We start from the raw sequence: 26,543 nt of genomic DNA, 5'->3' as shown, positions 1-26,543 counted from the left end.
TAGGATGGATTGAAAGGTATATTGAGGGGAGAGAAGGATGCCTACACCACCTCCTTTACAGTTGTTTGGTCTAGGAGTATGGGAGAATTGTAGCCCACCATAACATAAGGAAGCAATAGTAGCAGTTTTAGAGGGGGATAGCCAGGTCTCAGTGAGTGCAAGAAGTGTGAACGAATTTGAGATGAAGAGGTCGTGTATGGCTGTTGATTTTATATTGCTGCAGATGGAGCAGGCGTTCCAGAGTGCACAATGAATATTGGTAGATGGGGATATACTGCATGGTATTGGGATGAGGTTTGTGTGGTTTCTGGTTGAGTGAGTGCGAGTGGAGGAGATGAAGGGCCCTGGGTTGGGAGAGATATCCCAGCTGCTAGAAGCAGGAGGAGAGATAGAGACAGAAGGTGTGAGCGGGTTTTATATGGATGGACTCTGGGATGAGATTGAGTGGGAGACGGATGGAGAGAATAGAGAAAAGAGTGCAGGGCATGAGATGAAAGATGGGAGGAGTGCAGCATATAGGGGTTAATGTGGAGGTTGTAGGGAGGTTGAGGGAAGAAGGTGTAAGGAGAGATTTTGATAATGAGGGAGAAAAGGGTAAATAAGAGCATTACTCAGATGGGTATGCACTTCCAGAAAAAAACAAAAACCTTAGAAGTTAGGAGTAGGTCAGGGGAGCCACAGAGAGGAGACTTGCCCCTATGATTCATCCCTATCCTCACAGATAAAAGTTCCTACTTCCCCAATGGCAATATCAATGGCGTACATCTTGAATGGAATATATTGGCTGAGAGTGTCAGCTAAGGTGCCAAAGACAATTAATTTTGTCATAACTTGGACAACTTTTCCATAAAGTGGTAGTGTGAAAAAGGGGCATATTTTTATATGCATAAGGGCAGCATAGAGACATTTTATAGTTCTGCTCTGCATAAGACTAGTATTTAAACAAGTAAAAACACACTTTACAGAAATTATTCACCTGCAATCTCCAGACCAGCTATAGGAAAGAAGCTCTTCAAGTTATGGACAGCAAGTTTCACCATTGCCAAACGAATTAAAGTCCAACTGCAAACAGAATAGAAATAAAGAATGAGTTACTTGTGACAAAGAATCCAGCACTCTTAATACTTTGTAAGGTGTGATGATTTTATTAAGAAAAATTATGGAAATGTAGATTTCAGAAATAAGTTTAAAAAAAAACAATAAAACAAAAATGCATAACCATACTTTTTTTTTTGCTTACCTATAGGAACTAGAATCTATGTGCTCCTGTATCTGAATGTCGGATAGAAAAGCATCCTCATCTTCATCATCGTCACTTGGAACACTTTCATCCGAGTCGTAGATAAGGCCGCTGTCAGACAGAGGAAGAAATGGCTGCAACATAAAGTATTTTGTTATTAAAGAAGAATTTTGCATTGCAAATTATGTATCACAGAAAATTTTAAGAAAACAGATAACTTTTATTACAGTTTAAAATAAAATATTTCACTACTTTGTTATACAGATATTTTAGTAAATGCCTCTTTTCAATGAATCTCAAGCTTACATTTGCTCTACGGGGGCAGCCATTTTTAAGATCTCTTTCAATAGAAACATTTTATCTGTCCAAAAACCCTGTAGGTAATGAGAGATGTCACGAAACTGTATTCATTTCAAAGTACATCAGTAGATTATATGACATTTAATCTTTTATATTCAATAATTATCAGAAATGATGCCAGTTTTCCTTTTGGCTAGTGATTTAGTGAGGTTTTGTCACACTTTACCCTTGTAGTGTAGAATCATGTAGAAATAATAAGATTCTATAACACCTTTTATAAAATGGCAATATGCACAAGTAAAAGCTTCACTGTCACATCTTGACATTTAAATTAGAGGTTTACGTTTAATTCTAAACATGTCTTACTGTCCAATGTACAATTTGTTTTTCTTTATTATGACTTATAAAAAACCCAAAATGAAAAAATATAAAGTAACTCTTTCAGGAGAACGTTTTCACAGCATATCATCTTTTATTAAACGGTTAACTGTGTAATATAGTTTATACAGAATTGAGTCTGGGAATGGGAGATCATTTCACTCAACTTTACGTTGTTCCCTGTAAAATGTCATGGTTCTGTCTGATGGATAAAAACTGAGGCAAAGAGAAAGGAAAAGTATAACCTTCAGATATTTTGTCTGTTGAATGGATGTAGACAATGATATACTGTGTTAACCCAATTTTTATTTAAACTTGTGATGCTGTGCATTACAATCTCACTTCAATTTAAAGAGGTATACACACACACACACACACACACAAAACAATAAAAGAAAGACCCTGGCCAATATAGAATTACTTAAAACGTCTAATACTGCCTGTATGTTTTAAAAGTTTCTTTATCGTTTTTTAATTTCTCCTACGTGTCAAAATACACTTTAAAGTTTAGCTACAACTCTTATATTTCCTCCTGTCAACCTCGTCCCACTGGGGCATCACCCAGAGGAATGGATATCATGAAAGGCTTTGTGACTAATTCATGTGAGTTTGAAAGTACTTTGCTGCTGAACGCATTTATGTCAAGATTAAGATTCAAAATGCACAGACAGCCAAGGAAGGGAACATGGATCCAACTTCACTTGTGGTATGGAGTCTGTACTTGTGTCAGTATATAACCTCCACATCAGCTATACCTACATTTGGGAACCATAACATCTTATTAAGTTATGCTTGTCTACAGGACTATGCATTTATATATTGTTATAGTCCCGCTCTTGAATAAACAGACCACCTGTAACTTCAGATCTCCCGGGTGCCATCAAGTCAATAAGCATCACACCAAACTAGCAACCAGCATACTCTCAAACCAGACTCATTCAAGTCAAGTTCCTTCACTCCTTGAGAAAAGCACATGTTAAAGACCAAAAAACATGACTGTTCAATAAATTCTAATTATGTACAATGATACCTTGGCAACAAAATAGTCCCACATGCTCAACTCTGGAGGAATGAATTTCTCCTTGTACGTTGGTCGTTCAGCTGGAACAGGTGGTGGGACAGAGACATCCTTCACCGGTCTCCCTGGGACCAGCATTCTCATATTGAACCTCCGTCGATGTTTATCTATTTCATCTGACAAGGCAGGTATTGCTGAGGGAAGATGTGAATAAGCATTAATGAATATATATATTTTTGTATTTTACTTTGTATGCAGGAAAAAAAGCAAAATCAATTAAGAGACAAGCAATTAAACAAACCCCTAATGAGCAAGGTGGCATTCTGTGCCACCATTTTCACACTTGGACTCAATTTACAGCATGCAATCAATAGGACAGTGCTGCTGAGAGAATATAAAGCAGATTGTAAGCACTGCAAATATCACGCTGGTTTCTCACCACATGTTTGAGACTCATGTCTAATGTCAGTGAGAGCAGTGCTTCCTTTTCTCTCATGTACAACAGTTTCTGGTGCTGGTTGCTCCTCATTAGACAGAGCATGCTGTGTTTTATGCTCATCAAAACTTTTCTTTCTGTCTGGATGAAATACACAAATTTGGAACGTGTAAAGAAAGTAGTGTACTTGATAGTTAGGATTACGTTTGTCCAATATTTCACGTGATGTCAAGTCTGAAACCTGAAGATCACGACTACAGGCACACTGTTAATTGTTCAAGCATCAGTAGATTGGAGACAACAGAATGAAAGCAGAGTTTGGGTTAATGGCTATCTAACTAAGCTTTCTGTGACAATTTAGCACAATCCTTTTCAAAATCTGCTAAAGTCTCATGAAGATCAGTCTTTGATCAGTTATATGCTTTCTATATCTGGTTTCCTATATAACTTTTTTGCCAACAAAACACATTTCCATTTCCTTTGTTTATTTCTCCCATGTCCTTTGTTGCCCAGTGCCCTATTGATGCCCTATAATTACCAGAAAGTGGTCTGCAATATATCCAATAGTCTTCCTTCTACTCATATCCACTCTCCTCTTCGTGTAATACAATATTTACCAGAAACAATCAAGAAAACAGCTTGCAATTATATTGAACTCTGCCCAAATTCTAAGTAACAAACAACCATACCTTTCACAGATCAGTGTCCTATTATTCAATACATCCCAACACTCCACGTCTGCTTATTTACATGACCTGGAGCTTTTATCCCTTTGTCAGTACAATCCTTCTCTAGCATAGAAGTCATTCCCAGAGCAGCACCATATTTCTGGAGCTCAATAACAAGTGGAAATGGACCCATTTCCTTATTCACAAAAGCTGTTCAAAGATTCCACTAGGTATTTTTCCATAGTTAACATATTTCACATTAAGGAAATTGTTGGTATTATATGAATCACATTTATCAGTACTCTAGTATGAAGTTTCACAACAGTTGGAAACCCTACCGGTTGTAATAAAAAATAAAAAAGTAAAATATAGAAATCAGTATAGTACCTGGAACAGTCTCAGGTGGCTTTCTTGGTTTCACAACAAGCTTAACACCACCCCCAAAAACAGCTGCCCACATTCGATTGCTCAGTGGATGAGCCGCAAGTCTAAACAGCTCAGTGCTGGAGTCTGTGGCGAGGGCATGTATCAAAAGGCTCACATATACAGCTACAACAGCTTCACACAGCAAAACATTTAGCTTGGGCTGATCTTCATCTTGGGCGGTAGTGAGCAGGTTTATTAAAGAGCTGACACCTGTAAAGGAAAACAAATACATTTCAAGCATCTTGGGTTTTAAGAAAATCTAAACATGGTGCACCTTTCCCCAAAAAAAAAAAAATAATCCTACTTTTTTTTTTTTAAATGTAAAAGTGGACCCCACAGGATGGTGTAAGAAACAATTGTCAAATGCAATCTTACCTGGCCATGAAGCAGGAGATGAGTTTGGGGTAGCATGTTCTTCAATACTCTCTGTTCTTAATCTCCGTCTTTCGCTCAGCAGGAGCCCCTGGTAAACCATTCCCGTAAACTGATTTGCCTCAGTCTGACAACTACAAGAACAAAAGTCCTTACTTGGATAACCATCTCAGGAGATCAATTGCAAAATTCCTCCTTAAGTTTTTGGAACATGTCATACAAAGCATTTGGTTTTTCTATTATGCATGTGAGAACGACTCCATCCGACCCATTATAAAGCGGGACACTAAACATCATAACTACTACAGCTGGGTGTAGAAGGGTCCAGAAGCTGCATGCAACATCCTCTGTTTCAAATAGTTTCAGTGGTTAGATACAAAGCAAAGATCGCCTGGGCAATTGCAGGTTGGCACATCATCTGCCATATTGCTTGTGCAGAAATTGCAGTTCCACATTAGCAATGTCAATCTAGCCTAAATTTGTCAAGAATTTGTTGGTTGAGCATGTCTGTTACCTTTGATACTGAGGAATTAAAACTGATGCACTTGATGAAGGAAATTTAAACAATTACAAAATCCCAACATGAAAATCACTTGTTCTACTTACTACGGTATTTTCCTGTCATATACCAGTTTTTGTACAGCTAAATATAGGGAATAACGAGATCATTAAAAGATTTATAGATATAATATATTTCCAAAGAAAAATAAAAAGAGGGGGGAAAAAAGTGTAAAATATGTAAGGAACATGCAATCTCATGTGCTATGAGCTCAACCATAATTATCTACTGTAGTTAAAGGGACACTCCAGGCACCCAGACTACTTCTGCCCATTGGAGTGGTCTGTGTGCCAACTCCCACTACTCTTAACCCTGCAAGTGTCATTATTGCAGTTTTTTATAAACTGCAATAATTACCTTCCAGGGTTAACTCCACCTCTAGTGGCTGTCTGTTAGACAGCCACTAGAGGGCACTTCCTGGTTTCTAGCTGTGCTAGAGCGTCGCTGGACGTCCTCACGCTGTGTGAGGACCTCCAGCGTCGCTCATTTCCCCATAGGAAAGCATTGAAATGCATTTTCAATGCTTTCCTATGGGGAGCGCTAATGTGCATGCGCATTGAGTTTTCCCCGGCCGGTGGGTGGAATCAGTCTCGCCCACCAGCCGACGCAGTCAGAGGGAGGAGCTGCGCGGAGGAAGCAGCAGCGACGAGGGACATCGCCGCTGCTTCAGGTAAGTTACTGAAGGGGTTTTCACCCCTTCAGCAACCGGAGAGTGGGGGGTGGGGGGTGGGAGGGAGAGGGGACCTGCAGGGCCAGGAAAACAGATTGCTTTCCTTGCACTGGAGTTTCCCTTTAAGATATTATTAATGGACCGCAAACTACCTTATAGGAAGTTAAAAAGATTTCAGTAAGGTAAATAATTAGGTGCTAGCCGGATTAAGGAGATTGGGAGTGTGCTGAGAAATCGTGTGGTCCCGGTAATAAAGAAAGTACATTCGAAATATTGTATTGACTTATTTGGAAAACTGCTGAACTAGTTCTACAAAATAGTACTTCCACATACAAAACCATTTTCTATGGACTGCTATAAAACTCAATCTTTCATGAAACACACCAACTTTACATTCAAACAGTAAATGTCAACGTTTAAAATAAATGTATCTTTCCAAAACTGAAGGGTTGCAAGAAAAAATTGCTTTTAGCGAATAAATGCAATTTGAAAGGAAACGTATTTCTGGCAAATAATACCCTCTGTTTATAAAACTCTTCAATGCAACCTTCATATAAGTTGGGCCAAGAGAAATCACTAATTTATTTTACTGAAATGCCAGAGCAGACAAAAGATTAAAGGAGGGTATTTTAGATCATAAATGCTTTCATGAAGGTCAAGTCTTCAAGTGCACTAAACAGAAGCCCTCTTATCTGAGGGATGAGCTTTGCATTTTAATTTAGTGGATTAAAGGCATTTTGAAAATATAACTGTTCTTAGTAAACCTTTGAAAACTATTCCTTGATCATGAGCCTATAGCGGAGGAGAACAGTTTCTCCCTTTTTGCACCTGTGTGTTTCCCAGCTGTGCAGCAAACTTGTATAAGTCATTCATTAATTATTGCGTCCATTTAAAAGGCACAACATGTCTGATCTACACAAGTTAACGATATGTTTGTTAAATAGGTTTATTGGTCCTAACAGAGTAAAATGTAGACAGGAATATACAAAGCATGCCAGTGCAGATAAAAGCAAAGAGTGTAGAGACAAAGCAGAGAGGTTATGTGTTACCTGTAGCTGTGACTGTCACACAGTGCTTGGTATATTGAAGCAGAGAGGGATGCTGCCAACAAGTGAAGGGTGTAGACCTTGAATAGTAATACACAGAATGTTAGTATAAATACACTTTTGTAAAAATCATATAATGAAATGCACAGCAAACACGTTATAGACATTACATGATCTGCCTGTTATTGTAATCATTTTGCAAAATGCAGTATAAATGGTGATATATATGTGCATTCCCCAAATTGAAAGGCATATAAAATGCAGATCATCTCCTTCCAGTTTGGGAATCCCAAATCTTTGGGTGAGCTTTAACATACATTTCCTGGTTTGCCAGAGATCAATAGGAGATACATTCATGAGTAGCATAGGTCACTATTTTAATGGCATCAGTCAAAATAAGTGCAACCTGGGACTGTTACCTCTACTAATCTTGGGCAACATTGGAACAACTATATGCTCCCTAATAGAAAAACTACCCTTAATCCATACACTCCACGAACACAAACATTTAAAGGTACACTCTTAGCACTGTAACCATTCCATCGCATTAAATTGGTTCAAGTTCCTGGAGTCCCTTGGCTTTGTCCCTCCAGTCAGTGCTATCAATCAAACAGTTTAACACCGACTAACGTCAATTTAACACTAAATGAGGATTCCTGACCGCCAGAGATTGCGCTCTATCCTGGCCATACCGGCAATGGGCAGCTGTGATAGGATGAATGAGGTTAGCTGACCTTTGCAGCCAATCATCACTGCCCATTTCAACTCAAATTAATGCTTCATTCTTTAATTCAAACTATCGGAGATTCTTATTTAGCATTAAACCATAAAAAAAAAAAAAGATTTAAGGCTGCATAGAAGGAAGACGACAGGGAAAACATGACACTATAACCACTTCAATGAGATGAAATGGTAACAGGGCCTAGAGTATCCCTTTAACCTCTACAATACCCTAACACATATACTACATTCCACCCTTAGCACCACACTACCATAACGCAAACCTTAGCCTTAATTTCAACATATATAGCCCTTAGTGAACAGGTCAAGAAAATAGCGGTCCATCACCCCATATATACTAACTCAAAGTGCTAACCCACACATAGAAAGCACTGAACAATTCTAGCCCCTCATATCTCTGCACGGATCCATAGCTATGTCCCTTCTCGGTCTCTCCGCTCTGCCCGTGACCTTTTCCTGTCCGCTGCTCACACCCATACAGCCAACTCGTGCTTGCAGGAATTCTCGCGGGCGGCTCCCTTCCTTTTGAATAGCCTGCCTACCCCAATCAGACTCTCCCCTAGGACATCTCTTTAGGACAAGCTTATGGCCTCCCAGAGTAACCTCTACCTCACATACCTGTCTCTTGCTCTCTCCTAACGGGCAGCACTCTCTCTCCTCCAGCTCTGCTTCACTTCCACCTTATTTGATTGCCATTTCCTGTCCTAATGTGTTTTACACCCCACCTCCTATAGACTGTAAGCTCGTATGAGCAGGGTCCTCTTCATCCTATCAATGCTGTTAGTTTTCTTATAGCTAAATCCCTGCTCTCATAATATTGTAAAGCGCTACGGAATCTGTTTACGCTATATAAATGGCAATAATAATAATAATAATAAAGATTATATAAGCATGACTACTGAAACAATTAGAAACCATTTTACTAAGAGAGAGAATGTGCTTTATATAGCATTATACTAATTTTCACTTACCCCCTACATGATGTATTTTTGACATGTGAATTACCTTTGAATTTTGGTTGTCAGGATCGGGAGGATTTCTCATTTGTACAATAGTGTAGAGAATATCATGGATGTGGTTATTAAGATAGAGAACAGGGTTAGCGATCACAGTTTTGGTCACTGCAATGCTTGCCGATAGCAAGGGTAAGGTTGTAGGCAGTGGAAGGGGTGACTGAAGTTGCTTTACGGTTGTTTCCTAGACATAAAAAGAGAAAAAAATACAGGGATTTGTCAGTTTCCCTAATTACAATATAATGTAATTTTAAGTTCAGCCACAAAAGAACACAGACAAGCGCTTGGTCTTTCAGGAGCAGAGAAAGTCACATTGGTGAACCGCATGCATGTTTGACATTTAGTAGTATTATCACCTGTGCAATCATTGCATAAAGCTATTTTCTATATAGTACTAAACAAGTGACAAATTACAAAATGACGTAATATCTCACTGACAAAGGCCAACGATCCTTACTGAGAATAGCACACATATATTTGATAACCACAATGAGACAAGGGCTTTCTAACATAATATAGGAGCAGTATAACAGGAAATTTGATATCACACACTGCAAAACACCAACAAATTGTTCAATCAATATACCAGGATCCTAATTTAGGAATGCAAATTAATATAGTTTCCTTTTACTTAAAAATATTACATAGATGTTTTATAATATATATTAGCAGGGTAAATATATCATATCATAATAATATTAACAAAAATAGCTGCAAGTAGAGATTTATTGGGCCAAAAATAATAACATCCATATAATATATGGGTATATAAACAAGGTATATAATTAAACAGATACATAGATTATTAAAAAAAAGAAAGAAAGAAAGAAAGAAACAAAAAAGTATAAAAAAATGAAAAATAATCGATAGGTTAAAGGAAGGCTAAAAATTTAATTTTCCACTATTGGTGAATGAAAATTTAGCTCTGGTGAGTAGGAATTTCACCCCTGGTGAGTGTGCCATGGCTATCAGCATAAGGCTTGAAATTTTAAGCCCTGGGTTAAACCGTTATTTAATTTGGCTATCATTATTTAATTTACCTATCACACTCCCATTGTATGGTTCATTGTAGCAAGGATGCTAATAGACACATATACACTGTAACTCTGTCATGATTCTACAGTTAGAGATGGTATAATATTAGGTGATTGAGAGCCAATCTGCAACATAATTTCCACTCAGCCTTCAACTTTCTCAAGTGCAGCTACTTCACACTGTGACTACATACAGAAATCCTGTTCAAGGCTACATAATCAGTGCTACTAATGTACTTGTGAGGTCAGACAACACTTCACGGCCAGAGAATACTTATTAGACTATATCATTATACTCTGCAGGGTAGTTGCTCTTACATCTGTATTGTGGTAGAAAGAATGGCTATTTTGACAAAACGTGAAGCTGAGCTCATTATCACAAGACATCATGGGCCCAGTAACATATTAGACATGCACTTTTACTAAGGTGTTCTTTGTGATGGTGAGAGTCATTCTGGGTCACGCAAGTGTTGGGTTATAAAAATCACTTCTTAATTATCAGGAACAGGGCAAATCAGTAATATTGCCAACTAGGGCAATGGTGGATTAAATGTAGTCTTTTATAACCATCACTCTAGGGAAATCTAGGGCAGACTGCCGCAAATTGTTAAAACCGGAAGACAAAAGAAATATTACATGCAATACAGGTTACATGCACCCGAGACCTCATCATTGTTTCTATATGTGAAACACACAATGTATATTGTAGAGAATTGACAATGGAATTGTAAGGAATTAAAAGGAATTGGATAATTGCCCACATTTTCAGCAAATAACACCATGTGTGTGGAGAGAATTATAATCATCAGTATAAATTAGTTTAGGATGGGGGCTGAATATTACCCCCACACATGTTGCTTATATAGAATTCTGAGAAACAGCTGTCAGGTCAAGTTTGGACATACCTTTCCTGTAGATAGTCAAATTAATGAGAGAGACACAAACACACTCACACTCTCTCTCTCAACACATTACCTGTTGAGACTCTTGCAAAAGAAATTTGAGTTCCATCCGAACAGAGGCCAAGCCTCCTCCCTGAGCTCCATGTAAACTGCAGTAACTTAGAAACACCCTTAAAAGAGCCTGATTCTTCTGCAACCACCATTTCCGTCTCTCTGCGTGCTCACGCTTAGCTTGCAACCTGCGGCGCTCTATTTGGTGACGCTCATAGGAGCCAATGTCCGTTTTATCCACTGATTCTTGACTGTCTAAAATGTCACTCGATGACTGTGTTTCAGGTGCATAATCTTTCATGTCGGTTTCATTGTTGAATATTTTGTGCATTGCAGCAATCTCCTTTTCTAACCAGTTGTACAGCTGAAATCTCAATTTTCCTCCATCAACTTCATGTCCTGTTGCTAACGTTCTTAGTTCAGTCATGAGAATCTTTAAACAGGCTCTAAATTTAAGCTGTTCGGCAATCACATCAACTTCATTTCCAGTTGGTTTTACAGTTTCAACAGACTGTGTTTCGGGACTGGATTCCCTTTTACTTTGATCAGCTTGCACTAAATCTAGACTTTTTAATACAAGACCACCCTCCTCCTCCTCCTCTTCACTTCCTTTATCTTCTCCCCAGTCAAGCTGAAGGGGCTCATCTTCAATTTTCAAGCTTGGCAAACCCCAATCAAAATTTGATAAAGAGTCTTCGTAATTTGATGATTTTGCAAAAGTTAAAGTTGGAGTGATCCTTTCTAAATCATTTCCCTCTCCCAAATGGTCATGTTTGGATATTGATTTTAGACTGTTCTGCCCAGCAGGACTCAAACTCAGGTCCTCTGTATTAGGTATAGCAGTTGTCAACTTTGGGATCTTGGAAAGAACTTCAAGGGCAAGAACTGGGCAGCCAACCTTAAAGTGGGCATTTGCAGTGGTGAAAAATAATTTCCTTTCAATCAGATTTATTTCATCTACATAATTTCTTTCAGTCTTCAAGCCTAACGTAGCCAGTGTGGCCTCCGGAGTACTGAAATGCCTGCGAATAAGCAGAGGGTGTGTTCGCAGGTAGTTGTAAAAACTAAATACCACGGGATTGCATGACTTGATAAGTACTAAACAAACAAAACAAAAAGAAACAGACAGCTTCAGTCACCTTTATGCAGTGTAAATGAGAACACAATCACAGAAATGTTACTTTCTATCTGCATAGAAATAACAGCACATTACAATATTTACAGATTGAACAAAATGCACTTGTTAAAAGTAAACTATAGCTTTATGAAGCAGTTTTGGGTATAGATCATGCCCCTGCAATCGCATTGCCCAGTTCTCTGCTAAGAGTTAAATCACTTTTGTGCCTGCTTATGCAGCCCTAATTACACCTAGCTATGACTCAAACAGCCTATTTGAAAAAAAAAAAAAAAGTTATTTTTAATCAGATCTTAACTTTACTATTAACAGAGCAGGACTTGGGAACTTCTAAATTAAACCGACTGTGCAATAAAGTTTATACACTAGATGTCTCTTTACGGGAAGTGTGACTAGAGCTGCATAAAACGCCTAAATGGCAGAGAATTGAGCAGTGAGACTGCAGAGGCATGATCTATGCAAAATAATTGCTTAATTAAACGGACACTGTTTTGGTGCCAAAACTATCCCCTTTAAATGAGTGGATAAAGTCTTAAAATTAATTTGTGGTCAAAAAACTTTGAATTTATAGCTGAAAAAAAGAAAAAAAATACAGCATTTGCGAGGGAAATACCAATTCCTACTATTTTTTTTTTAAGAACTTTCTCACTGTGCCAATTATGAATTTGTTGGGCGATAGCAGACATTTACCCTAGATAGACTGCCAATTTTTAATCTCTTCTTAATCTTTAAATCTTATTTGGTCTTTTGGCCAGTTTTATGTCCAGGACATCTCAAGCTTCCCATGCTCGTTAAAAGTCTGCTTGTGCATTACAAAGCATTATTTATGTTCACAGATATTGAGGTTTCTAATTAAGGGGAAAAAACATCAGCCAAAATCATTAAGAGTATTGACAAAGTATTATTGGTTATGGATTTTCAAAATGCTAACTTATCTGAAGTTAAATTTTGATTACAAAATGTTTTGTAAATAAAAGATTTTTCTAAATTAGAAATCAATGCTGGGAGTTTAGCATATGTAGGATGTACTGACATTATTAAGACACATATAATTAAACATTTATTAAAAAAACAAACAAAAAAACATACAGACAAAAAAAAAAAAAAACAGCAACACTTGGCAGTTTATACATATCTGGTGACATTGAGGAACATTTCTTAAAGAATGAATGCCTTTAGTGATGTGTGCAACATGTTGTTAAGAGTTGCAATGTGTACTAATCCTAAGTGAACAATACTAATGCCAAAAGGAATAACGGTCTCTGTAAACAACTCGAGGTATTGAATGGACAGAGAAATATGGAGAATACATAATACATATATACTGCTAGAGAGCTCTATTCACTCACCTGGATTTTCATCCTCTTCTTTTGGGGTTTGTTCAAGTAAAGTGTCCAGTGCCTTAGTGTAGTCTTTCATTATCCAGTATGCAATGCTTCTTAAAAAGGGATCAGGATGAAGTTTTGTGCAGCAAAAACCTGAGCCATCTTTATTGCAACCAAGTACTCGTTCATATAAAAGAGACTCGTACGTTGACGATTTGTCAAAATCTGATTCATACAGCCGTGCGATAATCATTGCCAATTGGATGTCCTCCATTTTTTCAAGACAAACCTACAGTGAAGAATAGTACGATTAAAACTTTGTTAACACATATCAACACACTGTATAGCTGTTGTGTGTGTTTTTTTTTTTTGGTATATATGTACCTCAATAGCATCTTTGAGTGATCCTGCCAAAAGGAAGAAAGCGGCAGACTGCTCAAAGCGCTGCTTTCCAAGCAATGAGAACGCGTTCTTTAGGGCTGCTTTCCGCCACCGATCCTCCTTAAAGTTACGGCTAAAGAACTGAGTCATTTTTTCATCATGCTGGGATCTGCAGGGAAAAAAAAATAATTTCATATTCTTAGTAAGAGAGTTGATTATAGTTTTTCTAATGAGACATGTAGACAGTGAAAAGAACCATTGCACAAGCACAGACAACTTTTTGGTTTATAAATGAAAAGTTGTAATGAGTAAATCAAAACTTGCCCTTGATTTAAGTAAATTCTATATATATTTTAGAACATATTTTGCATTCAGTTGTGGTGTCTAGGTCAGACAGATGCATACAGAATATAAGCTGCAAACAATAAAAACACTATTAAAGCAGTTAGTTTGGGAATTATTAAAGGGACACTGTAGGCACGCAGACCACTTCTGCCCATTGAAGTGGTCTTGGTGCCTTGCCCCTCTCTCCTTAAAACCCTGTTAGTCAAAACATTGCAGTTTTGGAAAAACTGCAGTGTTTTGATTACAGGGCTAATTCAACCTCTAGTTGCTGTCTCTCAGACAGTCGCTAGATGGTGCTTCCGTGTTCTTAGAGCATGAAAAGTGTTTTAAATGACGTTCGACATCTCCACGCTCTGCATGAGGACATCGAGTGTCGCCGGAATCCCCATAGGAAAGCATTAAATAATGCTTTCCTATGGGGAGGCCTAATGCGCGCGGCCATTGGCGCACATGCATATTAGGTCTCCCCCACCAGCAGCGGGGGAGGAGCGTTGGGCGGTGGTGAGCCAGCTGGACCCAGGTAAGTGACTGAAGGGGTTATTAACTCCTTCAGTGCAGCGGGAGGGGGCCTTGACATAAGGGGAAGCTATAGTGTCAGGAAAACAAGTTTGTTTTCCTGGCACTATAGTTTCCCTTTAAGCCAGTGTTTAGCACTCTTCGTGTAATTTTCTCATTATTGGATCAAAGTTTACCGGCAAGAAGAAAAAAGATATTGCATTACAACCCTAATTGTCACATATAAATATTTTTAGAGAGGTTATTTACTCGTAAACACGTTTTTTAAGAGTTGGTTATTAAAAATGGTAACGCTCTCTGATTTTAGTTTGTAGATTACACAAGTAAAATACCCACATTTAACCAAGCTTTAAAATGTGATCTCTACTTGCACACTTTGCAAAGAGGGAATGTGTCTTATTTAATGCACAGCACTGGGTTTGTACAGAACATGGTGTTCTTGCCAGTTGAATGTGCCTTTTCTGTGCATATTCAAAATAGTCTGCAATATGCACGGAAAAGGCGTTTAATGCTATTTAGATAATCAAATATAAAAATGGCTAAAAACACCAATCCAAACAACCAAACTTAAGGATAGAGGATCCAATAAGAGTTTTTTTTTACCTGAATAAACCCCAAAGGACAGCTTTCTTTTTCATTGCAAGATAGAAAATTGCCGCATCTAATGGGTCATTGTTCCTCTGGAAAGCTGCTTTTGCAACCTATTTATGAAATAAAATCAATCAGCAACCAGTAAATTATCTAGAAAATAAGATGTTTTGTGTAAATGGTTGCTGGTACACAAGTTTTACATGTTTAAATATTTAGAACAGCAGTAACAATCTGAATTCATTGACATTGTTTTAATTTAAAGTACCTTTTCAATGCATCTCCGGAGGGTGTTAATATTCCTGACCCACCAACCTACTCCCATTGCCCTGAGTTCAGACCACTGAGGGTCACCCCTTTGAATAGCCGGGATCATATTGATTAATTCCTCTTCAGCCTCTGAGTGAAATGCCCAAGCAAAGTGACATGTAGACAACCCTAAAAATAAACACTGGTTAGTACATATATGCAGTCTCAAGCCATAATAACTTTCCTTGTGTGCTTATAAAAAAAATACATAAAATAACAGTTATTTAGCTGCATTTATTTACATAGTGGTTCTTAAAGGGACGCTCCACTGCCCAAAAACAAATAATATATAAAAACATCACTGTTTAGTAGATATACCTTTATGAAAACAGGCATGCATCTAATTGTGCATTTTATCACTGGTAGTATATCTAAAAACAGATTTCTTGTCTGAAGATTTTGCAAGTCATTGCCCAACTAACCCCTTTCAGACTTTCTGTGGCTGTCCAATTACAGACTTTCAAATGCAGCTCAATGCAATGTGCTCTGAGCAATTACTGCCACTTGAGTTTAGTTCCACTGAGCTAACCAAACCAGGAAGAAACGGGACCAATAGCCTGATTGACAACCAAGGGAGTGCAACAAGCACTTCCAAAAGCAAAATAGCTTTAGGGGTTTGGAGTGTCACTAACAAAATTCTTAATGAAGAACAATACACGGACATACTTAGAATAAAAGTATTAATATGTAAAAAGAAGCAAATGCAAAAACATATGTTTCTAGAAAACCATATAAAAAGTCCAATTAGTATGAGCAAGAGAAAACACAAGACCAAGCAGTACTGAGGTTTTATTTAGAATATAAGGTTTAAAATTTAATCCGAAGAAACCAGTGAATCACAAGTCAAACATATTTGCATATATGTATTTATTTCATTGGTACAATATATATAAACATATATATATTGTACCAATAAAATTAAAAAAATTAAAAAGAAAGAACACAAAACAAAACATGGAAAAAAAAAAAAAAATCAAGCAAACTATTACCTTGATGGAGTAACTGAAGTCGATACAATGGCGGCAGTGATGTCAAAAGACAAGTATGTAAACGCATAGCGAGTAAACATCGTAAGCCACACTCATCCAGATTGTCCCCTCCTAAAAAAAAAAAAAAAAATAGGTATGGAAAAAAAAAAGAATAGGTTTCAAAAGTTCAATCATGTTTTAAAAAAAACAAAAAACAATAAATAAAGCCGAGAAGCCTGCAAAAAAAAATACTCAATAGATTTTTTTTTTATAGTGTTATATTTTATTTACATCAGGGTTTGGATTTGTCAGCCCGTTCCCTCCTTCCCTGTGCAGCTCTCTGCGCGCCAGGAGGAAGCGAAGGGAACTGTAATTTCTTTCTCCCAGAGCCGTGCAGGGGAATTACAAGGTGGCCATTTCACAGACCCAGCCGCCCGCCTTCTCACCCATTCCTCTGCACGACCTCCTGCGCTGGGAGGAAGTAATTACAGTTCCCTTCACTTGCTGCCGCCATGCAGAGAGCTGCACAGGGATACAGGAGGGGAGAGGGCAGCCACTCGCATCAGTCGCAGCAAGCCCCACTGTCACTTGCTATTGCCCAATCCCATTGGACCTCAGAGAAGTCAAACTCCTGCACCACATTTCTCTATTTGAGTGTTCAAACAATAAATAAAATAATACTTTGAGAGTGTGTGTGTATATATATATATATATATATATATATATATATATATATATATATATATATATATATATATATATATATATATATATATATATATATATATATATATATATATATATATATATCTCTATCTATATCTATCTATATCTATATATATCTATATATATCTATATATATCTATATATATCTCCAAAATTTCTGGCACTCTTCCCCTAGGTGTTCAAATCATTCAACATTTAACCAGGGTGCTTCTCTGTGCAAATATATAATCTGAAAAATGAGAGCACCATGAATTAAATCTTATATTAAATTATCAGCCAACAAATCAACGTTTCGACCGTCAAGCGGTCTTTACAACGGCGTCTGACACAGGGAATGTCGGATTAACGGGGTTCACTTGGTGACTGGGTAAGTTTAACTTACTGTATGTTATATATATTTCCCTTGTGCATTGTTATGGCATCTTGATAAAGACCGCTTGACGGTCGAAACGTTGATTTGTTTGCTGATAATTTAATATAAGATATAATCAAATCCAGTGAGTGCTCTCATTTTTTCGGATTATATATATATATGAGAAACCAAAGTTGGCTAGGGCTGCACTCACCTGAACATGCATACATTATAGGGTGCTGCTGGGGCCAATTTATACATACAAAATACACAATCCAGCGCACTCTCTCATTCACCAAACATAGATTTCAAGTTTCACAGATTGTAATAGGTTTATTTAAAAACACCTCACCTAGGCAAAAAAGTATGGCGGTTTATTTACAGTACATGATCATACATTCGATAAGGCAAGCCCAAGCCCTTTGTTTTGCACCCCTCCCTGTCACAGTTGCCTTATTCAAGGGCCCTATATAGCCTTGACCTGCAGAGAGTCCCAGGAGGAATAATTTCCCAAGTAAGTGGATTAATCTTGAAAGAGCAGACATTAGGCAGCTAGAGTAGGACCTGCCAATAATGGGGTACATTGACATTGTGGCAGGCTTATGCAATGTATGATCATATACTTTAACTAAACCCCCATAATTTTTTGCCAATTTCAGAGCAGGTCCACGCTCTGGAAAATGTAAGTAGGATACCTACCTTTTAATCTACATTACGGTTAGTTGTTATCTTGTACCATTGGACCTTTTTGTCTAAACATAGTTTATTTCCTGGAGCAATACCATCAGTGTTGCATTATATCCTTAAGATAGGGATTATACCGTCCACGCTGAAAACAGCAGAGCTCTCAGTAGCTCTACAAAGTGTGTGAGTATCTCTGTTACATCATTATATTCTAGCCTATTGTTAAAACCTACATTACTATTTCCTGGATTTTTTTATTTTTTTTGATACCTGGCATTACAAAGATAATAGAGTATGAATATACTTTCATTACTGTGTTACCATACTTAGAGGTTACCGATTCTTTGAGACACAGTATACTTTTTGTTTGTTTGATTTGTGTGCATGCAAATATGTCTGTGTGTGTGTGTGTGTGTGTGTGTCTGTCAGTGAATATGTATGTTTAGGTTACCAGCCCCCTTCCGATTGGATGGGAACTGTGTTTTACTGCCCTTTTTTCCAATGCCGTGCTGGTCTCGCCGCGACTGGCTTGCCTTCATAGCAGAGATTAGCCATCTTGATTATCTCAGCCAATCCAATGCTTTCCCATATTAAAGCATTGGGAAGCTATTGAGCATGCGCTGCAATATAAGGCACCAATCAGCATCTCCTCATAGAGATGCATTAAATCAATGCTAAGACGAACGTTCAGCGCCTCCATGCAGAGTGTGGAGACGCTGAATGTAGTTGCTGCACATTGTGCAGTACTGAGATAGGAGACAATTTAGTGGCCGTTCAAGTAACAGCAACTAGAGGTGTTACTAGGCAGCAATGTATAGGCACAGGCTATAGACGCCATATCAACTACATTAAGCTGTAGTGGTCCTGGTAACTGTAGTATTCCTTTTAAGAATGTTATTTTTGTTGTTGGGGGGAAAAAACTGGCTCCTAACTTTTTTAGCTGGCTCCTAGATTCAAAATAAACGTATCAAGCCCTGATTTACAGTATGTATTTTATTATTATGGTGTAAATATCCAGAATTTTTTTTTTGTCTAAAACCTTCAGAAATGAAAACCATGATCACACATAGTTTAGGAGTGGAACTATTTAAAAAAAATAAATTTGCATTGCACTACCTATTACAAAAATAAATAAAAAATCCCCACAAAATTATCTTGCACAACAATCAAATGCAATGTTTTATGTAAGCAAATATGATTTTAGTGTTGCTCTTAAATTAATTGATCTAAATGAGATCTTTAAGTCATCCTTGTGACGTGTTTAAACATGGTTTGTTTAAAAATGAAAACACATACCTAATTATACAAATTAATGACTTGTATCACAAAGCAAATGTCACTTCAGAACCAACACACCAGGCGTTAACTGATATATATTTTATGCATTTACGTTTTTAAGCAGATTTGTATTACGGGGAGAGGCTTTTATGGCGCAAATTAACTTATCTGAATTAATTTTCATTTAAAAGGGTGATACAAACAATAAACCTTAAACACCATTCACTAAAAGAATAGACTATTTATTTCAAAATGCAGTGTAGTGTGGATCAACAGTGTATTAAAAAAACAAACACTGAGTCATGAAGGACAAGCCTCAAGATTTTATGTGCCAATTTACTTTGTTAGAGAAGGAAATATAAGATGCATTTTAGGTACGACTGTTAGAGTGATACATAGAATTTAGAAAGATTCACAAACATTCTTAAACCACAGCATACTGCAAGAGAGTTTTAATTTTCAGTACCATACATTTAGAGGTCTGTGGGTATTAGTGTTGCCATCTAGTGGATGTAAAAGTATATTAATGATTATTTATTATTGACTATTCACAATAACATTTTTATCTAGAGGTTGCACCTGTAATTTACATTTTGGGTGAACAAGATTTAAAGAAGAGAATTTGTGTGTGTAATGTACAACTGTAAATTCTGCATTACCAGCTTCAGAGGGTACGGAAATGGGGAGTCCTGGTTACTGGTGCTTTCCTATGAGAAGCAAAGGATGCGAGCGTGGTGAGCATCCTACGAGGCACATTGCATTGCACCATCATCGTAGGAGGCCATACTTTTTTCATGATGTTGCAAGGGCAAGTAAACTATTGACTTTATTAATTTTAACTGAAAAAAAATGGGGGTGGGGGATGAAAACTATATATAACTAGGGACAGACTTAAAATAACATTAGGAATACACATGTGTATTCATAATGTCATAGTGTTCCTTTAACATCAGGACTGAGCAGCAAGTAGTGCCATCACCAAGAATTTCAAACTCAAAAATTACAATTATAATGTATTTAAATATCTTGGGCAGCAACTATACTTTAAATAGAATCTTCGTTCTACTATCATTGTATATAAAATTTGGAATGAACTGTAACCGACTTACCCCCGTAGTTATTTCCACTTTCCCCAAGTTCTGTGCTTGTGGTGGCGACTGTGTCTGCTAAGGCAACAAGAAACATCTGCTCCAGCCGTGTCAGCCCTGGCAAACTAGAGTGCATTAAGTGACTTGAAAGCACGCTGGCATGCTCACGGCCAAAGTAAGTAGGGCCATATTGGGAAAGGTTAATAACTTTGGATTTGCTTTCTCTTTTTTCGGTTTCAAAACTAATGAAGTCATCTGTTGTCACGCCTTGTACCTGGAATAAATCAGAATACTGATCTCCTTTATTGTCGAAGCTGCGTTTTGAGGGGTGTGTCCTCTTTGTACTTTCCTCTGTAGCGGAATACGCAGCGTCTTGATCTGCTGAAAGCAGGGCATAGAGTGGTAATGGAGGAATGGAATCTATCTCTGTGTATTCGCGGGTTCCATCTTTCCCAGTAATGATCATGTCTTTTGCCGTGCTGCCACTTACACTAATAGTCCGTGAAAGGTGGCGTTTAGGGGCAGCTTCATCTCCAGTATCCAAGTCTTTTACAATTGCCACTTCTCCTGCGATACATTTTACCAAGTGTGAAAGGATAGCTTTTGCCCTTCTAACTTTTCCCAAGTCCATGAGTTCAAGAAGTTGAGTTGGGTGATACTGTGGAAGGGTCGGTGAGAGGACATGGGCAGCCTCAAAAAGGCCACCATCCTGTATTACAGTTGGGCTTCCAAATACATCATCTACAATAGCAGCTCCATCAATCACACTGTTTTTTTTGGAGATCACCTGTGCTTGAAAAGAATCGGTTTGAGGCTGGACTGCTTTGTCTTCAATTAATAAGCTCTTCTGTTCAACACATTTAAAATTGTGTTTCCACTGTGCATAAACATGCATTTCGCAGTCCATTCCCACTACCAATATTCCATCCCTCACCCAAGAAAGAGACACAGGTAATGAAGGGGTGCCATCTACAGAGGACACCAGATCGATTGATCTAAGCAAAACCCATTTAGATTTTATTCCTTGCTTTATACTACCACCTAGTGGTAATGTAATGACAGCAATTCCATCTTTACTGTTCGTTTGATCTGTAACAATACCCGAGAGTCTACCATACATAAAAATATTGGAACCAACTCCTACGGTAAGTATATGTGAACCGTCTTCTTTTGATACCCAGTCTAAATGTACTAAATGTTTGATATTGGGCATCAAATGCTTGTCTTTGTTTAGAAATACATCTGATTTACTGTATACAAACAGGTTGCTGTCAACACTGACACGAGGATCGAGCATGCTCCCAACTCTAATTAAGTCATCCAGATGGATAGTTTGCTCCAAGACCCATTCTGATCCACCAGTGGATTCACATTCAAAGAGACAAACGTGCATAGAAAATTCTTTGGAGACACAGCCATTATGCTGCAGTGGTTGCTTGTAGGCCACGGCAAGTCTTCCTGTGTAAGAGCAGCTTACTCCAACAGGTCTCCCTGCCACAACTACAGAGCTAGTACTTTCATCGTGACCATCATTCATTAGAGACCATTCTTTCCAGCAATAGCTGTGTTGCTCTTCACCGCTCCCGTATTCTTCAAATGTCTGCACCCTACACCTCCAGAATCGCACTTTGTTATCTGAACAAGCTGTAACTAAAAGGTACGGTGCAAGGCACACTGGGTAAATTGAAGATGAACTAAGATGGCCTGTATGGAAAAAGGAATAGGGTGTTAAAAAGTGTAATCTTTTAGTCTAAAAAGTACAATACAACATTCAAATCACATAAATCCTAGGCCATACACAATACTTTTACTTTTATCAATGATCAATATCCTTGTGGTTGTAAAAAAATAAATAAATAAATAAAAAAAATAAACAACACTTGCCTGCAGATGGTGTTGCTCTTATTACTTCTACTCCATCAGGAATATCCAATGCATAACTATACACAAGCTTGGAGCTCAGTATCAGCTTGCTTGCAGTCTGAAGATTAGCGATTGACGCAGAGCGCGTCATGGGGCTTGTGGTGGGAGTGGCATCAGGTGATGATTCGGCAGTTGGTTGCCCGGGAACATTAAGAAAGTTTTCTGATGTCCTCTCTTCGGCAGGTTTAGCTAAGAGAGAACACAAAAAAGGCAACTATTTCTAACTTCTTCTGAGAATATACATACAAATAAAAAATATTTTATACGAACAGAACTATCCAGTTACATACATTCGATGTAGAAGGTTTCCTATTTAAAGAAAATATGTGTATATATTTTATATTGTTGAATAGAACCAAAACTGCAAAATAGACAACTGCAGTGGGCATAATGTGAGTGGGCATTCAATTTTACAGTCTTAACATCTAATCTCTGATTTCAGCTTGAGGGCAACTGACTTGAGTAACCTCTGGCACCCAGCAGGATTGTATATGCCCATATTGATTATAGCCTGCACTAGAAGGTATTGTGTGTCTATGTTGGTATAGACAACTTTCCGTCACTTTAAATAAATACTCCAGACACTTAAAGCACTAAATTAACAAATAGGTGGTTGGAGCAAACATGGATAATAATATGGATGTAGTGACAAATAGAATAATACACACAAAGAATAATATAGGGGTGTTGGCAAGGATAATGAATGAAAGAAAAGATTAAAAGTAGGATTATAGAGTCTGTGAAAAAATAAATACATTTGTGAAAAAAATAAATGTGATGGAAAAACAAATAATGCAGAATAGAGAAGTAAAAGGTATTATTCAGCAGGGGATATAAATGGTTGGTACAATACAAAGGAGGAATAATAATGTCATTATTACGTATATGGAAACAATAATAAAAAAGCAATAATAATGATGACAGATGAGGAAAATGGAGAAAAGGATAACTGAACATTTGGGAAAACAATATACAGACTGCAAAATTTCGGCAAGCAAATAAAAATTAAAATTTCATATTTTATTAAAGGGACACTAAGTATTGTGTCTGCTTCGATTCATTAAACTGGTTTTAGTGTCTGGAGTCCCTTGGTACCGTCATTTCATTCAGTAGCAAACAGTTTTTAAGCTTTAATGTTAAATGAGAGTCCCTACCTACTCATCCTCTCTCTGCTGCTTTGTATAATGAGGACGTTTTAGTCTGAGCAGAATTGGGCAACTGTGATTGGCTGAGAGTGTCAGCTGACTGCTTTTAGCCTATCAGAGGTCCAACTGACATAGTAATGGGTATGACTACAAGGAAGTGTATGATCTCTGTCTTAGCCACACCCCCGGAAGGGGCCAGACTCTGGGTGGTCAGGGACACTTATTTAGTGTTAACCTGCTCAAAGAACACTAAATGGAGAGACAGCGCCTGGGGACTCCAGGCACTATAACCAATTTGAAGAGATTACATTTTTATGGTCACTAGTGTCCCTCTAATTAACCTTTGGTATAATAAATGAAACTAAAAAGCATTGCATGCAATTTTTATTTTTGCAGTGGAGAACACTGGGAAAATGTGTATTATATTCTAAGGAGTCTCAACACAAATTTTCTGAGAAAAGACAGCAATTAAACTGAAGTCTAATGCCACCACTAGTGGCTGCCAATATACCCGTATATACTCGAGTATAAGCCGACCCGAATATAAGCCGAGGCCCCTAATTTTACCCCAAAAAACGGGGAAAACGTATTAACTCGAGTATAAGACTAGGGTGGGAAATGCAGCAGCTACTGGTAAATTTCTAAATAAAATTAGATCCTAAAAAAATTACCGTATATTAATAGAATATTTATTTACAGTGTGTGTATATAATGAATGCAGTGTGTGCGTATGAATGCAGTGTGTGCGTATGAGTGCAGTGTGCGTATTAATGCAGTGCGTGTGTGTATGAGTGCAGTGCGTGTGTGTATGAGTGCAGTGTGTGTGTATGAGTGCAGTGTGTGTGTATGAGTGCAGTGTGTGTGTATGAGTGCAGTGTGTGTGTGTCTATGAGTGCAGTGCGTGTGTATGTGCAGTGTGTGTGTGAGTGCAGTGTGTGTGAGTGCAGTGTGTGTGAGTGCAGTGTGTGTGAGTGCAGTGTGTGTATGTGAATGCAGTGTGTGTGTATGAGTGCAGTGTGTGTGTATGAGTGCAGCGTGTGTGTGTGAATGCAGCGTGTGTGTGTGAATGCAGCGTGTGTGTGTGAATGCAGCGTGTGTGTGTGAATGCAGCGTGTGTGTATGAATGCAGTGTGTGTATGAATGCAGTGTGTGTATGAATGCAGTGTGTGTATGAATGCAGTGTGTGTATGAATGCAGTGTGTGTATGAGTGCAGTGTGTGTATGAATGCAGTGTGTGTATGAGTGCAGTGTGTGTGTATGAGTGCAGTGTGTGTATGAATGCAGTGTGTGTGTATGAATGCAGTGTGTGTGTGTGTGAATGAATACAGTGTGTGTATATGAATGCAGTGTGTGTGTGTGTGTGATGCAGTGTGTGTTTGTGTATGTGTTGGGGGGTGGGCATTTTGATTATTGTTATTTTATTATTTTAATCATTTTTTTAATATTATTTATTTATTTTATTAATTATTATTTTAATTTTTTTGTTAGATTGTTATTTTTTTTATTATTATTTTTTAATTTTATTATTATAATATATTTTTTTTCGTCCCCCCTCCCTGCTTGATATATGGCAGGGAGGGGGGCTCTCCTTCCCTGGTGGTCCAGCATTGGCAGTTCAGTGGGGAGGAGAGGGGGGCTGTCAGAGCTGTAACTTACCTCTCCTGCAGCTCCTGTCGGCTCTCTCCTCCTCCGCGCCGTCCGGTCAGCTCTTCTGTCAGCTCCCAGTGTAAGTGGCTCTCGCGAGATTTACACTGGGAGCTGACCGAGGTGCTGAACGGACGGCGCGGAGGAGGAGGGAGCTGACAGGAGCTGCAGGAGAGGTAAGTTACAGCTCTGACAGCCCCCACAGCCCCTGTCTGTATTATGGCAATGCAAATTGCCATAATACAGACTATTGACTCGAGTATAAGCCGAGTTGGGGTTTTTCAGCACAAAAAATGTGCTGAAAAACTCGGCTTATACTCGAGTATATACGGTAAGTATTTCCTGGTACATTGCTGCAAATTCTGCTGGACCGATATGCTCAGCGTCAAGATGCCAAACACTTCCTATAGAGATTTGTGAGTCAATGCACCTCTATGTGGTGATGCTGATTGGAGCAGTGTGATAATTCTCATAAATGAACACTAGCCTCCATTGATTCCTGATGTTGAAGCATTGGATTGGCTCAGATTATCAGAAATTACGATCTAGTCAGGGGAAGAACAGTGGTTGAGGAGAGGCTAGTGTGTCAGGGGAAGAATGGAAAGGAAAATGCTTGATTTTATGAATTCTATCTAGCTAGTATAACACGGTTAGAAAAATAATACATTTTTCTATTCCTAATGTTATAGCGTCACTTTAAGAAAGGTTTTTCTCCTTTGATGAATGGAGCTGCTAGATCATAGGTTATAACACAGGTCACAGTTTAGTTGTCATTTATCAAAATGTTACTCTCTGCTCAAGCTTGTGAACTTGATGAAATGTCAGTACTGAAAAGCTTATTCAATAAACAATAAAATGTGCAAAATGTGGGCCAATAAAGCAATACTGAAAAATAAGCATTATTGAAGAATTTCACTAATACATCTATTCTTGGCTGTACGTCTGTGATGCAGTTTCACCACAACTCCCCATTTATTACAAAAACGTTTCAGTTCAGATCGCAATTAACTGGTTGAAACTAATTTCTAGCGGATGCTTACCTACAAATGCTTGGACAGATTTCAAATGAAGATGCCACATATTCAGAACAGACCGGTTTTTAATATCTTTTTCTATTACTACTAGGAAGAATTTCTCTGAAAAGGGAGGTGGCCGATAACCTGTTAAAAACAAACAAACATAAGTACAGCTTTAAATAGCAATGACAATGTAACAACATTATGAACCCAATTAAACTCTTCTGAAGATTGAAGCAGGAAATAAACCAGAGGAAAAAAAAAAA

General features: G+C 37.9%; 1 protein-coding gene across 3 annotated transcripts in view; it reads right to left on the bottom strand.

Moving 5' to 3' along the window:
- The window catches only part of DMXL2 (Dmx like 2), a 124,337-nt gene that overhangs the window by 29,290 nt on the left and 68,504 nt on the right, over nt 1-26,543 (bottom strand). For 2 of the 3 annotated variants that reach the window (XM_063449038.1, XM_063449039.1), the window contains exons 16-31: nt 26,302-26,421; nt 22,434-22,661; nt 20,571-22,253; nt 16,443-16,553; nt 15,413-15,582; nt 15,160-15,257; nt 13,699-13,864; nt 13,339-13,603; nt 10,877-11,952; nt 8,860-9,051; nt 7,117-7,193; nt 4,842-4,972; nt 4,428-4,676; nt 2,949-3,130; nt 1,241-1,374; nt 977-1,062 (exon numbers count right to left, since the gene is read on the bottom strand). In XM_063449038.1, the coding sequence (XP_063305108.1) occupies nt 977-1,062; nt 1,241-1,374; nt 2,949-3,130; nt 4,428-4,676; nt 4,842-4,972; nt 7,117-7,193; nt 8,860-9,051; nt 10,877-11,952; nt 13,339-13,603; nt 13,699-13,864; nt 15,160-15,257; nt 15,413-15,582; nt 16,443-16,553; nt 20,571-22,253; nt 22,434-22,661; nt 26,302-26,421 (4,968 nt within the window). Of the gene's footprint in view, nt 1-976; nt 1,063-1,240; nt 1,375-2,948; nt 3,131-3,375; nt 3,514-4,427; nt 4,677-4,841; nt 4,973-7,116; nt 7,194-8,859; nt 9,052-10,876; nt 11,953-13,338; nt 13,604-13,698; nt 13,865-15,159; nt 15,258-15,412; nt 15,583-16,442; nt 16,554-20,570; nt 22,254-22,433; nt 22,662-26,301; nt 26,422-26,543 lie in introns of all 3 variants that reach the window. The other variant, XM_063449040.1, reaches the window with a different exon arrangement.

Source organism: Pelobates fuscus, chromosome 3 (assembly GCF_036172605.1).
Source record: "Pelobates fuscus isolate aPelFus1 chromosome 3, aPelFus1.pri, whole genome shotgun sequence".
NCBI classification, from domain to species: domain Eukaryota; kingdom Metazoa; phylum Chordata; class Amphibia; order Anura; family Pelobatidae; genus Pelobates; species Pelobates fuscus.
Note: the sequence above shows the minus strand (reverse complement) of the source record. Positions and strands in the feature narration are given on the sequence as shown.